At 59.4% G+C, this 15,783-nt stretch overlaps 1 protein-coding gene across 8 annotated transcripts in view; it reads right to left on the bottom strand.

The window, feature by feature from the left end:
• The window catches only part of SYT7 (synaptotagmin 7), a 62,801-nt gene that overhangs the window by 5,559 nt on the left and 41,459 nt on the right, over positions 1–15,783 (bottom strand). For 5 of the 8 annotated variants that reach the window (XM_043872037.1, XM_043872061.1, XM_043872078.1 and 2 more), the window contains 5 exons: positions 9,273–9,408; positions 4,572–4,842; positions 1,503–1,672; positions 747–861; positions 38–237 (listed from right to left, as the gene is read on the bottom strand). In XM_043872037.1, coding sequence (XP_043727972.1) covers positions 38–237; positions 747–861; positions 1,503–1,672; positions 4,572–4,842; positions 9,273–9,408 — 892 coding nt within the window. Of the gene's footprint in view, positions 1–37; positions 238–746; positions 862–1,502; positions 1,673–4,571; positions 4,843–9,272; positions 9,409–14,216; positions 14,340–15,783 lie in introns of all 8 variants that reach the window. The other 3 variants (XM_043872032.1, XM_043872052.1, XM_043872044.1) reach the window with 1 other exon arrangement.

The raw sequence follows: 15,783 nt of genomic DNA, 5'->3' as shown, positions 1-15,783 counted from the left end.
TTAAGGACACACCCTTGCCGGGCGCTCCCCCTCCTACCTTGCCAATGACGTCGTTGCGGCTGAGCTTGTCCTTGTCCATGACGGTGATAATGATGGTTGTCTCCCTCAGCTTCTCCGTAGGGATGTCAAAGGCAAAGGACTCGTTGAAGATGGGGTTAAGGTTCCTCTTCATCGTCACCGTCTTCTTCTTCTCCACCCGCTTGTCCTTGTACATCAGCCACACCTTCACGTAGGGGTCTGGGGGACACCAGGGGGAAGGGTCAGAGGAGCAGAGAGGGGAAGCTGGGGCAGGAAGGGCTGTGCGCTTTCCCTGAGGGGTGAGGAAAGCCCAAGGAAGAAGCGGGGTGGGGGGGCCTGGGGCATCAGCAGATGGAGGAGCTGCCAGGGACTGTAGCCATTGCCCAGTGCCCTTCTGGGAACACAAACGGGAAGACTGAGAGGCCCAGGTCTCACTCGAGGTCACAGATAAAACGTGTCGGAGCTGGGGCTAGAACCCAAGTCCCCCCCACCATTGTGTTCACTTTCTTCCCGATCCTGAGCAGGGCAGAGTTCAAGATGATGCTGACCCTGAGGGTACTCCAAAAGCCGCCACCAGGGCTCTAGGTAAAGGCGTGGGGCCTGGAGGTGGGGCCTGGGGGTCGGGGGTGAAGCCCACAGCCAGGACCCTGCTGTTCACATCCAGCATGACTGGTGTGCACCAGAAGCTCCCTGGCCCGTCCGCCCCCGGCCGTGAGAGGCGCCAGCACCTGACGTGCCCCCGATGTCCATGGCTTTGAGGTTCCGGGCTTTGATGATGTTCACGATGATGGAGTTGGCAGAGGGGTTGTAGCAGAGAGACAGGAGCAGCTCGCCTCGGCTCCCCTGAGAGGGAGAACAAGAGGGCCGTGGGGACCAGGGGACCCCTCCCCTTGCACCTGGGTGCTTACCCACCCCCTCTGTCACAGCTGCATGGCTGGTTTCCCTTCATCTGGCAGGTCTGGGCCCTGCTCCCCAGGCTCTCTATCACCGCCCAGTCTCCCCAAGTGCTGAGCACTGGCACTGGCCTTGAGACGGCTCGTGGGAACTCGGGTCTGCCAGGCCCCGGCCACCCACCCCGCCCACAACCCTCCTGATTCCCTTCCATTGAGGAGGGACCAGGACCCCATCTGGACTTCCCTGGTGGCTCAGATGGTAAAGAACCCCCCGGCAATGCAGGACAGGAAGTGTAGGTTCAATCCCTGGGTGGGGAAGATTCCCTGGAGAAGGGAATGGCAACCCACTCCAGTACTCTTGCCTGGAGAATTCCATGGACAGCCTGGTGGGCTACAGCCCATGGGATCGCAAAGCATCACAGACTCAATGGACATGAGTTTCAGCAAACTCTGGGAGATAGTGAAGGACAGGGAAGACTGGCGGGCTGGAAGCCATGGGGTTATAAAGAGTCATACATAACTCTGAACTGAACAACAGCCAGGACCTGGTCTGTTAGCTCCCCAGCCAGGGACCTGCAGGTAGGGCCTTACACTCCCATCGCTGCATGGCTTCAGATCCTTCCAGAAGGTCTGCATCTGGGTCAGGTCCACCTTGTTGAGGGGGATGGACACCTCCCCGATGGGGTCGTTGCGGCTGAAGCGGTCATAGTCCAGGACCTGGAGGTAGAGGACCCTCTGCACCACTTTCTCGTAGGGGAAACCTGGGGGCAGACAGTGCAGGTGAGGAGCAGGGCGGAGCGGCCACAGGGAGCCCGGGCGGGGCAGGAACATGTGCACTCAGACCTCCCTGAAGTGTCAGCAAGGACCGCCTCATCTGTCTCCCTGGACAGTTCTGTGAGGTGGATGGTATTGTGCCCATTTTACAGATGAGGAGACTGAGGCTCAGATGGCTTACATTATCGGCCCAAAGTCCCACAGCTAATCAAGAGCAGACCATTCATTCACTCGTTCATCACGAGTCCATCCTGGCGGCCAGGCAGTGGCCCCCCTTGCCTTCTGCGCAGTCCTGCCGCTGCCAATCATCCCGAGACAAGCCTGGGCATGTGGCCCTGCCTGAGATGGCCACAGCTGCCAGAGAGCAAGACCCAGGAGGACACAGGACAGAGGGAAATGGCAAACGTGGAGAAACAGCACCAGACACCTGTCTCAGGACTCCGCGTTTTCGCCCTAGCCTCCCGCGAATGCATCAGCCCGTCCTTCCGTCCTTCCTCAACAGAGCAGCAGCATCCCGGTCTGCACTGCCACCTTCCCGTCCAAGCCACTGGCACCTCTTGCCCAGACAGTCACAAGAGTCTCCAAACAGCCCTCCCTGCTCGTGAGCTTTCTCCTAGAGCCCATTCTCAACACAGCAGCCAGAGTGAGCTTTTAAAAATAGAAATCACATCATGATACTCTCCGGCTTAAAGCCTTTCAATGGCTCCCAGTGCACTTAGGATAAAAGCCCGGTGCCCTGCCTCGGCTTCAAGTCCTTCTATAATTTGGCCCGCCGTCCTCTCCCAGCTCACCTCGTGACCGCTCTTCACTCAGTGACTGGGCTCCAGCCACCCTGGCTTTTTTTGCCCTGGCCCCACCACGCCATGTCTCAGCCTATCCTCTTCCATCAGGTCTCAGCTTTCTTTCCCAACGTCCCAGAGGGGCTCGGATCCCCTGTTTTATACACTAGCCCGTTCCTTTCGCAGCACTTATCACAGGCTGCACTAGAGATTTATGTTTCCTTGAGTCTGGCTTTCCCAGTAGGCTAGAATTTCCAGGAAGGCATCTCTGTCCTCAGCTACCACCGGATACCAGCGTCTAACACCATTTCTGGCATGCTGTAGTAGGCACTCGATTAAATATTTGTTAAGTGAATCAATCATTGAACAAATGCCCGTGAAAGGGCCTGATGGAACAGCTGGAGTGTTCTGGGCTGGAACAGAACCTCAGGCCAGAGCGGAGAGCCAGGGCAAGGCGCTGGGACAGGATGGAAGATACTGGGGAGCCAGAGGAAGGTCTGAAGCCTGAGTCCATCACTGGGCTTTGGGAGGCTTAGTAGGAGCAAGAGCTGACCTGGGAGGGCAGGGGGTGTGGGCCAGCCTGGAGGCCTCAGGTGATGCGATCCTGAACCAGGGTGTGAGCAGGAAGGAGAGAGAATACTTAAGATCTTGGCTCAGCTGGTGGAGAAGATGAAGGGAGAGGAAGAGTTCTGCAGGATTCTAGTGCCTTCCACCAAAGATGCTAGAAGCACAGAGTTGCCTCTGATAGGAGCAGGTGCACTCGAAGAGGAAATTCTTTGTCCCTTGAGACTCCAGCTTCTGAATTCTTGAGAGGGGGCCCATATCAAGGGGGGCCATGGGCTGTGTCTTGCTCACTTTGGAGTACCCCAGGCACCTGTTCAAGTGACTTTGTTTTTGCCTCACCATGCAGTTTATGGGATCTTAGTTCCCTAACCAGGAATTGGACCCCAGGTCCTTACCAGTGAAAGCATGGAGTCCTAACCACTGGACTTCCAGGGAATTCCCTAGGTGATCTTTGGCATCTGTTTCGGTGAAATGCATGCGGACAAGTGTTCTGGAAATGTTGAAGGCTCAAAGAAGTCCCTGAACCTGAGTCAGCTCTCTTCAACACCAGTCTCCTATCTGGAAAACTCCTATTCATCCATCAAAACCCACCATGAATGACCCTGCCTCTGAGAAACAGTTTTCAGTGTCACCAACAGGAGTTTACATTGGAGTCTTGCAGCATCTGCCATGCAATGTATGGTTTAATTATCTACACATCTGTGTTTTCCAAGGAATGCCTTAAGGGTCATAATGGTGCCTCATTCTGTACCCTCAGTGCCCAGAACAGTGCCCAGCCCATAGCTGATGCTGGGTAAATGTTTGCAGAAGGGATCAGTGGATTGAGGCTCTGCCTGTAAACTTCACCCGACCAGCTGGCCACCTACACCAGCAGACAGCTGAGCCTCTCACTGGTTATGCCGTCTCTAAACGGGCCCCCATGCAGAACTGAGGAGGGGAGAAACAAACAAGCATCCACTAGCTCACTCTGAAGGAATTATTTAGTGGGTGAGCTGGCTGTCACCCGGCCAAAGGGAGTTTAACAAACGGATATGAAGTGTTTTCTGGGTGTTGTGAGTGCTTTTACCATTCGCTGATTTTGTTTAACCCTCACTATTATCTTCATTTTACAGATGGGGAAACCATGGCCCAGAGAGGTTCAGGAACCTGCCTCAGGTCACACAGCTAGCAAGCAGCAGAGCTGAGATTTGAACTCAGGCAGCCTGGGCCGCAGCCTGGGCTCTTACTCCCTACACTATGGTCATTGCAGGTGTTCCTCCTCTGGATCCTGCGGTTACCTCCCCTCCTTCCTGCATGCCTGAGGATGGGTCCTGGGTCCCGGCAGTGGCCCAGCTTTCCTCCTTGCCCTCTGGCTGTGATGCTGACTCCACTCAGCCCTGTAACCTCATTCCAGCCGGACATGAAATGCATCAGGGTAACTGGGCTGAGCTACTAGGCCTGTGTGTGTGTGTGTGTGTGTGTGTGTGTGTGTGTGTGGCTGGGCAGTGTGGGGGACAGCCAAGGGGAAGAGGGGACTCCGGGGGCGGGGGCGGCATGGTCTCACCTTCGAAGAGGAAGGTCTCGTTCCAGTGGGGGTTCAGGTTCTTCCGCTTCACCTTGGTCTCCAGCTTGTGCTTCTTGTCTGGCAGCAGGTAGATCTTGACGAAGGGGTCGCTGGTGCCGCTGAAGTCCTTGGCCGGCAGCTCCTGGGCCTTCATGATCTTCACGGTGAGCGTGGACTCCTGGAAGTTGTAGCCGACGCTGAACTGGATCCGGCCCAGGTTCTCTCGGCTACAGCCCTCGTGGGCCTCGTCCTCCTCGGAGCCTGGGGAGAGCTGGGGGCAGGGAAGAGGCAGGCAGCGTTGGGGAGAATTCTGCTTCCCCGAGGCCCCCTCCACAGCCCAGCGGGGTTGGGAGGTCCCCCTGTGCCCAAGGCCAGCCCAGCTTCGGAGAGCTGCCTCTGCCCCTGCCTCATCACCACGTGGGGTTGGTGGCAGCACCTCTCCTGCTCACAGTGAGGATGCCGAGGCGGAAGCCAAGTGCCTTGACCAGGATCACACAGGGAGAGGGGGCAGAGCCAGGACAACCCCTGAACCCCAGAGCCGTGTGCACCCCACTCCCCAGCCCCAGCCTCTCCTCACAGCCCCGGGTCTGCCCCCCACCCCCAGCTTCACCACAGGCTGCTTCGCCTCCCCTGGTGCGCCCTGGGACCCCAGCTCCCTCCTCCTCCTTTCCACCCTTCCATCAGCCCTATGGGAGGGCCCCCTGTGAAATACACCAACGCAAAAACCTGGGCTACGAAACAGATGAGGGAGATTGTTCTCATCTCAAAAGAGTTTACCACGGCATTTCTTTAGAAAGGGACTCTCTGGGGTTCTGAGGATAAAGAGATTTACAAAATGAGAGAGGTGGATTTTCAGAAGCAATGTCTATTTGTGTAAAGCGGGGACATGCAAAGTGCAGATTCCCAGGCCGCATCCCTGGGGAGCCTCCTGTTTTGGGGGCTGGGGTGGGCCTCGGTGGCAGTTTTTCCCTAGGAGCCTCGGATGACAGTACTGCGCCCAGATGGCTGCAGAGGAGGCCACACCTGCATTCGGTCCTTATCCCCGGGGCTGGCATTTGGCTGGGCCAACCCAGCAACCAGCAGATGTTGGGGGTGGCATGGGTGTCCCATTCCCCGGGGGGAGGTTGAAAAAGTGGGAAGTAACTGGGGGAAGGTCTCTCAGCCAAGTGTTCCCAGCCGTGGTTGCTCACTGGGGACACCTGGTTAGGTTTCAGAATCCTGTCCTTCCCCCAGCCACCTGCGTCCTTCCCTGGGTCCTATCCTAGATCCCACCCCTGACCCAGAGATCCACACGGTCCAGGCATTCCTGTTTCTGGGCTTCCCAGGTGGTTCAGTAGTAAAGAATCTGCCTGCCAGTGCCAGAGACCTGAGTTCGATCCCTGGCTCGGGAAGACCCCCTGCAGAAGGAAATGGCAACCCACTCTAGTGTTCTTGCCTGGAGAATCCCATGGACAGAGGAGCCCGGTGGGTTACGGTCCATGGGGTTGCAAAAGAACTGGACACGACTCAGCAACTGAACAATAACAATTCCTGTCTCTAAAAGCGTCTGAGGTGATTAAGAGCCAGGGTGGGGCCCAGGGTACCACATTTAAGACAAAACTGCTGGAACCGATTTAATTTCCCTCCTTCCCCTGCAGGAGACTTTCCTGTGCCCCCTCCTTCCTCCTGGAGCGGCCCCAGGCTCTGAACCACTAACTAATACAGGTGACATGAATGGGTATGATATGCACTGACCGCAGCGGAAGTCTCTTACATCACCTTCTTGCTGAATCCTGACAATAGCCGGGAGAGGTAGTTATGACCACTCTCTAGCTGAGGAGACTGGCTCAGAGAGGTTAAGTCACAAGTCCAAGATTGCATAGCAGTATGGATTCTCTCTGACTTGAAAGTCCACTCTTTCCACCAGAGCAGGCCCACATCCCAGGGTGATTTTGAGACTCTCCCACCATCCCCTCTCAAGCCAGTGTGTGGACTCCCCTGCCGCAGGTGAGAGGCCACCCAGATCACACCAACAGTGACCACCCTGGGCCCAGTCCTGTTTGCTGTGCCCTCAGCTACTCCCTCCAACTTCCCGATGAAGCAGACACTGCCGGGCTCTAGTCTGGTTTGGGGCACAGAGATTACTGCCTCAAGCAGCCTGTGACTAAGTGATGAGCCAGAATTTGAATGCAGGTCAGCGCTCAGCTATCATGAATGATGCCCTTCCAGCTGCCCTCACTCTCACACTTAGATCCAGTGTCTGGGGCTTCACCAACCACACCCCTGGTCCTGCCTGGAGGTGGGAGCAGGGCGGAGCTGCCTCCCCTGCTCTTCTCACAGTGGAAGTGAGTCCCCCCAGCCCCACCCCTTGGCCGGATCCAGGCAGCCCTGTGCAAGCTCCATCCAGGCCTGCTGAGAATCTGGCTTTCCAACTCAAGTCCAGTTTTCCCCGGGAGCTCCTTCCTTCTCCTCCTACTGGCCCCACTCCCTCTGAATCTGTTTTTACATCTATAGAGTGGGACCATGAGACAGACCTATGTTATGGGGCTCCAGGAAAGGTTAAAGGGACCCTTCTATGGTCCTGTTCTGCAGCCTGGCCCCTGTCACTGCTGGCCATGGACTGAGAGCCTGGGGCAGGCAGTCCCTTCCAGGACCACTCGCCCCTCCCCATGCTTTCTAAAATCGGGGTGAAGACCCTGGTGACCGGAGTGCAGGTGGCTCCAGCCCCACCTGGTCTGGTTATTTGGCTCTTGGTTCGCAAACAGGGTGGTCTAGGCTGAGAGTCTTAACCTGGGCCACTGACTTCACCTCAGAAGTGGGCAGTGGCTCTGTGCCCACTCCCAGTCTTCCCAAACTACAGCCCTGAGTCCTAATTAACCAGCTGGGGCAGCTCCTGGATCTGTTTCCGTGGCAACCAAGCTAGCCACCACCTCCCCACCCCCGCCCTCCCCACCAAGGGCTGGAGGAGGTGCTACCTCAGCCCCAGCTCTGGTAGAAGTAAGCAGGCAGGAGTAACCCAGATGGGGGTATGGCTAGGCCTCCTCTCTGACCCCTTCCCCTCAGTCCCTTTGTCCGAAAGTCTATATTGGGTGCCCGACTTGTTTTCTGACCCCTGAGCTTCGGACAGTCTGGGACCTGGAGATCAGCCTGGGGCCTGGTTTCCTTCTGCCCTATTCATCTTCATCATCACTGTTAATGCCAGTGACCCAGCTGTGGCCTAAGGCTAGGCAATTAGACCCTGCCTGCCCACCTCCGAGCATCCCGCTGAGCACGTGAGAGGGCTCTGGGGCCTGCACTCCCTTCTTCTGCCTGAGGCTGCCGGCCCCTCCCCAGAGGCAGCAAGGGGCAGGCGAGCAGGCTGGGAAAGGGCCGTCCCTTCTGGGAACCTGGCTACCGGGAAGCTGGAACCAATTAAGAGGCTGTGCAGGGAGGCGGGATGGACTGTGCCGAAGGCCCGTCCAGAGGAGTGGAAGGCCGTGCTGATCTACATGGGTGGGGGAAGACAGGCAGGAAGGTGGTGGAGGACCAGGCGGGCAGCGCTCAGGGCGGGCAGGAAGAAGGGGCCAGGTGAGAGGCTGAAGGAAGCTCAGATCTGGAATGTGGAAAAATCTGATACCCTAGTCTGTATTCCAGAGAAATGCAGATTTGGGTCCCTAGCAGGCCTGCTGACTGGGAATCTGCATTTTAACGAGATCTCCCAGTGATGTGTGTGCCTATCACAATCTAGAAAAGGGGAGTGTGGATGGATGGTTTGAGCCAACCAGAACCCTAAACGGCAGGAGGGTGGGGCCTGGGGCTCTGGGGGTCTCTGGGAAGGTGGGAAGTGCGGTGTCAGAATGGTGGGCAAGGGAACACTGACTTGAATGATGTCAGGTCTAGCAAGGGCCCAGGAGCCCACCAAGCCCCTTTCCCTCTCTCTGTACAGGAGGGACGGGGAAGACAGGGAGGAGCTAAGGGGAGGCGGGAGGGGGACCCAGGTCCAGGGATGGGAAATGATTTGTCCCCACTAGGAATCTAGCAGACACTGGGTTCCCACCCTCAGGTCCTCGCCAAGCCTTCCCGGGACTTCTGGGCTGCCAAGCCTTTGACTGACTCCGGCCTGACCTCTGCGGCTGCCCAATCACAGAGGGCTTGCCTTGGGGCCAGGGGCCCTCCAAGGAGCTCTTTGGAAAGTGCAGGTGGGGCAAATGGCTGTGACTCAGTGCCGCCACAAGGGGGCGCCATGTGAAGCCACACCCTCACCCCTTGCGAAAACACCTCGGATCCACAAGGGCTGGGATCCCAGGAGGGTAGGGTCCACAGAAGGACTAGGACCAGAGGAGTTCTGCTCTCCTGTCCTCTTTGAGCCTCAGCGCACCCCCAGCAATGGGGTCCCTGGGAAGGGGATACCCAGAGTGCCACCTGACGCCTCCACGCAGCGGGCGGTCCCTCCAAGGGAGGGGACACCTTCCCCCACAAGTCTTTGGCCCACCAGCCTTTCCTCCAAGGATCATGTATCAGATTTTCTAAGGCCCTGGCTCCACCCAGAGACAGGAGGAGGATGGGGATTCTTGGTCTGCCTTGACAGATGAGGAAACTGGAGCACAGAGAGGCTGCTGGGGTGAAAGAGCTGGAGAAGGACGCAGGGCAGCCTCACTCGGCCACCAGGGTCATTCTCCTGCATGACTGACCCCCACACTCCACACCCTCCGCCCCCCACCCCAGGCCTCCTGCCCTTCTCACCATGAGCATCTCACTGGTGAGGGAATTGACGAGGTCTGAGACAGAAGAACGGGGCTCGGTCCGGCGGTCAGACTCATCGTGGGGCGTCTGGCCGGGCACTGGGGCTGTGTTCACCGCCTTCCCTCCTGCAGGCAACCTGGGGGCAGGAGGGATCTGAATGAGTGTGGGCCCGGAGGTGGGCTGGGCTGGGGGCCGCCGGCCTGGGAGGCGGCAGGACCTTCTGGTACTCAAGCGGCTGCCACCTCCTGTGGGCCAGCAGGAACCCTCCCCCTTGCCTCTGCCCCTGCGTGATCCGGCTGGACATCCCCTGGCAGGCGCTTTTTTGGCCCATCCCCTAGAAAGTACTCCACCCTGTAGTCCCTGCTCACGGGGTGCTCTCTGAGCACCCGCCCTCTCTAGAGGCTCCCTCCACCCCTGCTGGCCCCAGCCCAGAAGGGAGGCTCCCGAGACGGCGTGTCCAGCTCCCCTGTCCGCGTCATTTCCCTTGGCAAACACGCCCAGAGCTCCTGTCTCCTGGAGGCCCCACCTGTTTGTTCAGGCTCAGCAGGAATACAGGTGCCCTTTAGACCCGAGACTGACCAGGTGAGGTTGGGACCAGTGTCCACCCAGTCCTGTCCACTAGAAATTTTCACGTCCACATGTGGCTATTGAGCATTTGAAACGTGGCCAGCACAACTGAGAACCGAATTTTTTCTTTTGATTGACGTAATTTAGATTTAAATGGCCACCTACTGGATGGGGCAACTCTACATCGCCTTGCTTCCCAGTCTCCACCCTCCTTGCATTCTGAGAACTGCACTTTGATAAGGCTCTCACCCAGGGTCAGAGGAAGACAGGGTCCCATTGAGAAGCCCCCGACTCTGACGGTTCCACTCCAGGCCCCTATCTACACCCTGACTCTGTGCGGCCCCCCGGGAAGCTGGGCTCTTTGGCCCAGCGGCTGGGTGGTGAGCCAGGCTCCATCTAGCCGGGATTCAGGAAGCCTGCCCGGGGAGGGGACCAGGCTGGAACATCCCATGAGGGAGAGAGGTGGGGGCAGGCAGCGAGGAAGGGGCCGTGTGGTGAGGAGCATGGGGCTCATGACGGGCTACGGTAGAACAGCTTCGAGGCTACCAGAGCCATAGACTCGGAGGCACACACAGGCTGGACGCAAGCCATGGCCCTCGGAATGGACCAGCCACCAGCACCCACAGTTGGCTACGACAGGCAGACAGGACATGCATGGAATATGCCAGGCCCTGGAGGGGAGACGCCAGGACCCAACAGCAGGGTGTGTGAACACACACACACACACACACACATAAACACACATGAGTGCACACAAGTACGACAGACACCCAGGCAACAGGGAGAGACACGGCATGGGCAACCAGGAGGATCAACCAGAGCAGCAAGACGACGCACACGCAGTGCTGTGCACACTTAGATTCCAGGAGGACACACGTTCGGGGAGGCCCAGGCATGCCAAGGGGTGCGTGTGAACTGGGACACACTCAGCAGGCAGCAGTTTCGGGGACAGACGCCACGGGACTCAGACGCACGGTGCAGCTGCTGTGAGAACCTGGCCTTGTCCAGACAACACGGAAACGCCCCAGCCGAGCCGGGGCGCGCGGGGCACCCTCCCGGAGGCGGGCCACAGCAGAGCACACGCACGCATGCACGCCCCACAGACACACGCACACACGGACACGGACATGTGCTCACGCAGACAGGCACGGGGAGGAAGAGGAGACTGAAATAGCTGGAGAGGTAAAGTCAGGTTAAAAATAGAGTGGGAGAGGAGGAGAGAGCCGAGATTGACCGCTGAAGGCATGAGAAAGTCGGAGTTATTCTGGCCACACCACAGCATCAGCACAGCTGCCAAGCAGCCCGGGAAAAGATGGTCAGCGCCACTGAAGCTACCGGAGGTCACAGGACAGAGAGAGACAGAGAGACGCGGGCACAGAGGCAGGGGGCCCGGCCTGGCCCAGGGGCATCCCTGTGAGGAGCAGATGGGAGGAAGGAGACAGGGAGGGAGGGAGAGAGGCCGAGAAAGGTTAGTCGGACACGAGTGAAGAGGCTGTAGGGTGGACAAGGCGACAAGGAGCGAGGCGGCCGAGAGGAGAGGCAGAGAGGAGGCGGGGACACACACCGGGACGGAGACATGGTGGCTTTGGAGCGGGGGGGGCAGCGATGGGGTGGCCGGGTCCCGCCCTGCCCCCTGGCCCCACTCTGGGGGGGTGGGGCCACGGTGGAAACCATTTGGATCCCGAGAAGTGATGGTGAGAGGGACGGACGGGGCATGAGGCATGCGTGGGTGCAGGGCAGCGCGGGTGAGGTGGGCCGGGCAAGCAGGGCATGGGAGCCAGGGGCGGCCGTGGCCTCCTTCCCTCCCCTTCGTGGTCCCAGGAGCTGTCTGCATCTCTTGGGGCTCCAGCGCTGAGGCCTAAGGGCCCGGGGGGATCCTGGATGGGGGGGTTCAGGGCCACCAAGAACTGTGGGAGTGGGGGGCAGTGACTTGCTAAATGCACCCCCATCTTGCTTGGGACCTGGAGTGGCCACACCTCCTCCTAAGGGCCCTCCTATCTCCCGGGAACCTGCGGCTAACAGAGCTGGGGGGCTGGATGCTCTCCCCAACAACAGCCAAGGGCCACCCATCTGTTACCCCAGCGACACCCGGCCAAGGGGTCAGCTGGGTGGAGAAGGGGACACTGAGACTGGAGGGTGATCCCTGGACGTGGAGGCAGAAGCTGAGGAGGAAGGGAACAGCTGACCCAAGCTCACCATTGCAAGGTCCATGCAGCCAGGAGCCCAGAGGGGTGGACCCTAAACTGCCCGGTGCCCGGAGGGTGACGCCAATACCAAGCTTGGGGGAGGGGAGAGTGCCGGGCAGAAAGCACCCTAGCCGTGGCCCATCGCCCGAGAAACACCCCGACAGCCATGAGAAATGAGCTTCCGGGATGGAGCAGGCGTGACTGGGTGGGAATGGCCTGGGTCCACTCAGAAAGTCAGGCTGGGTGGGGGCAAGGGCACAGGGCCCTCACCTCCACACCCACCTTTCCCAGAAAGGCAGGGGATGACTGATGCAATGATCAGAAGGCATGAGTGTGTTAAAATATGGAGTGAGACCTGAGTGGCAAGGAGGTAAAAATAGGCGGTGGGTGAAAATGGAGCCAGTTAATTAACACATGGGTGATGTGAAATCTCGTTTCCAGCCTGCATCTGCTCCCTCACGCTTCACACCTTTGTCGGCCAGGAGCTCGGGCTCTTAGCAAGGCTTTCAGAGGGCTCCAGCTCCGCTCCTGCGGCCCCTAGCCCTCTCCCCCACCGCCCTCTGGCCGGTCTGCGGCCCGGCTCGGGAAGCTGGCACTCCGGTGGTTCCAGTGGCCTGGAGGTGGCAGACTCGGCTCCTCCCGCATCCCAGGACCTGGGCTCAGGGTGTGACACCATCTGTGCCCCTGAGAGGGAGAGCTGGTCCCACGCTCCCCTCCCACTCTCCGGTCATTTGCGGCTTTGCCCACCAGACATGCAACTGTGAACTTGGGACGGGAAAAAAATAGGAGAGTTGGGTTTCCAGAAGCCACTGCAGAGCCAGGCAAGTCGGCTAACTCGGCCTGTCCTCCCCTCATGCACAGGCCCCTGGCAGCAGCCTGGACAGTCTTTCCTGCGCCTTCCAGGCTCTTAGTGAGTGAGGGTCAGGGTCCCTGCCTGGCGGACAGGCTCTAACCCGTGCCTCAACCTGAGGGGCTGCTCCCTCGTTAGAGGCTTGGCATGTCCGAGCTGGAAGGGGTCACCCTGTCCAATCCCTCACTTGACAGACGAGGAAGCAGAGGTCCAGAGAAGGGCTGTGACTTGCCCAAGGTCTCAAAACCAGAGCTAGACAGAGGTGGCCTGGCTGCCAGGCCAGACAGCTCTCCTGTAGGCCTTTGGTCTGATGGAAAGTACAACCCAATCAAGGGGATGCACCCTCCTCCCGCAATTACAGGTATGTACCTGACCCAGCCCAAGGCCAGGCGGGAGGAGGAGGCCAGACCAGGTGCAGGGTCATCCTGCCTTAGTGATGCTGCCTGAACCCTGGGCCCCTTGACCTTTGCTGGTCCCCTTCCCCAGGACAGCACTCCGCTCCCTCCTTGAGACGGGGGCATCAGATGATGCTTCCTTCGGCTCCTGATGACCAGGGCGATGGATGGTTAAATGCCCTCTGCTCAGCCCGTGCTGGGGCCACGCGGGCTACTCCCCGAAGGCCAGCAGCCAGGCTCCCAGTGACAGAGGGCCCGACCAGCCCCTGCCACCTGCTCTCACCCTCCCACCCTCTCCTGTTCCCTCCTCCTGGTACCTCAGGCCCAGGTGGAAGGGGGGCTGCCTTTCTGGTTCTTTCTGATTCCTGGGCCTCTCTCAGGCCCCAGACCTTCCCCACCAGGGCCTCCTCTTCCATCAGCCCTGAGCAGCCAGGTCACATCTCTGCAGGGATGGGGTGTGTGTGTGTGTGTGTGTGTGTGTGAGACCATCACCCCAGAGGGATCTCCAGGCAAGAAGGAGGTTGAGGTGGCGGGGATGAGGGAGAACAGGCTGGCACCCCCTCCCTAACATCCCTGCCGCCCACCAACCGCCAGAGAAACTGGGATTTCTGGGTTGGGTGGGACAGAAATGAAAGATGAGGGGGCGGCAGAGGGGGAGCCAAGCAGGAAGATGGGGCCGAAAGGCTGGCTTGCTCCGGGCAAGGGCAGGCAGGCCCGGGGAGCAGGCTTGATCCAGAATGGTCCCAGGACAGCCACACTGGCCTCAGGCCCCAAGGGACACCACCAGCGTGGTGGGTGTGAGGGCGCCGGCTGGGGACGGGTCGTCCTCCCGCTCCAGCATCCGCAGAAGGCGCCGCCGCCTCGTCCAGCAGCCGGGGGTCGAGGCTGGCAGCCTCTCCACGCCTCCTTCTCTGCCACGGCCGCAGGCCCTCGCCCGTGCGCGTACCTCTTGTCCCCCTGAGCGTTCTGGTTCTGCTGGGTTCCTGGGTTTTGCAGGTCAGGGATATTGGCAAAGTCATCCTGTTCCGAAAGCCCTAAGACCAAGGATAGCACCACCATCCGGCCTTCCCTGCCCGGGGGGCGGGGTGGGCAGCCCACCAGCCAGGGAGAGAGGAGGAGGCGGCCCCACGGGGCGGTGGGGGGCAGGGAGGGGAAGGAGAGAGAGAGACAGAGAGACAAAGAGAGAGAAGAAAAAAGCGTAAGAAACTGGGCCTGCAGAAGAGAAACCAAACTTCAGCACTGTCAACAGTTGTAGAGCAGAGGAGGGGAGGAGGCGGGTGGTAGGGGTGGGGAAGGGAGAGGAATGGAGTGGAGGTATCTGCAGCCTGAGACCCAGCTCGCCATGGGGGAGGGGCTGGGCAGAGGCATGTGGCTGGGATGCCCCAAGAAAACCCGAGGGGAAGGCTAGGAGGAGTGGAGCCCAGGCCCCCGGACTCGGTCCGTATCCAAGGTTGACTCATCTCCAGTTGAACAAAGGCCAGAGGCTACTCAGACCACCTGGGCCCCTAGGAGAAGAGCAGGGGAGGCCCTCTGCTGCTATCTTGCTTGGGGACCCTGTGGGCAGGGGTTTGGGCTTCCAGGCAGGAAGTTCTTAGAAAGCTGGGAAACCCAGAGGGCGCTGCATCCAGTGAAGTCCCTCATCAAGACATCCCTGGGTCGGGGTCACCAGGAGGTGGGTCTGGGGGGCTCCCTCCCAGGTCCTTAGAGACTCAGCCCATTGGAGGAGAAGGTTAGTCTCTTCTGGCATATGGCAGACCGGCCATCCTGCGCCTTCTCCTGTGTCCCCCTTCCTGGAGATCTCGGGAATAGCCACCAAGGCTTTGGGGTCCAGTTCAGGGGCCTTTCCTTGGAGACTCAGTCCAGAAGGTGCCAAGGGGCAAAGAGAGAGAGAGACAGAAAGTGCAGGAAGCTGGCCAGGGCTGGAGCGGGCCTGGCAGGACTCGAGGGACCTGTGCCCGCAATCAGGGTGGTCTGGAGGAATCCTGCGCTGAGGAAGGCTTGGTTCAGGTGGCCCAGGAATCATCAAGTGGGCAGCAGCGTGGGGCCAGAAGTCAAGGGGTGACGTCTTCTGGGCCAGCTTCTCTCAGAGGACCGCTGGGCAGTTGTGGGGCCGCCTGCCCTTTCCAGGGGGGAAAAGTGCCCCTCTGCCCCTCTAAGCCATTGCAGTTTGTGGGTGTTTTCCAGGTGCTTGGCTGAGCTCCCCCAGCTTTGGCTTCTCAGCTGAACATGGGGAGAGAGATTCTCAGGAGCGGCAGGCATGAGACCGAGGGAAAGAAGGCCAGCCTGATGGGACGTCCCGGAGGGTGGGACTCCTGGGCCAGGAGGTCTCCCGCTTCAACCACCATCCAAGAGGGTGAAGTTCACAGAGGACCCACTGGATGTGGTGGTTTCCTGGAGAGGTTGTCAAAAAGGCGAGTGATACATGACGACAGAGGGGAGGGGCGGGGTCTCGGAAAACGGGGGACTGCCATGGGTCTGAAGCTGGTGGATGCTGACTTCTTTGTCTTTGCATC

The sequence above is a fragment of the Cervus elaphus genome, chromosome 2 (genome assembly GCF_910594005.1).
Source record: "Cervus elaphus chromosome 2, mCerEla1.1, whole genome shotgun sequence".
NCBI classification, from domain to species: Eukaryota; Metazoa; Chordata; class Mammalia; order Artiodactyla; family Cervidae; genus Cervus; species Cervus elaphus.
Note: the sequence above shows the minus strand (reverse complement) of the source record. Positions and strands in the feature narration are given on the sequence as shown.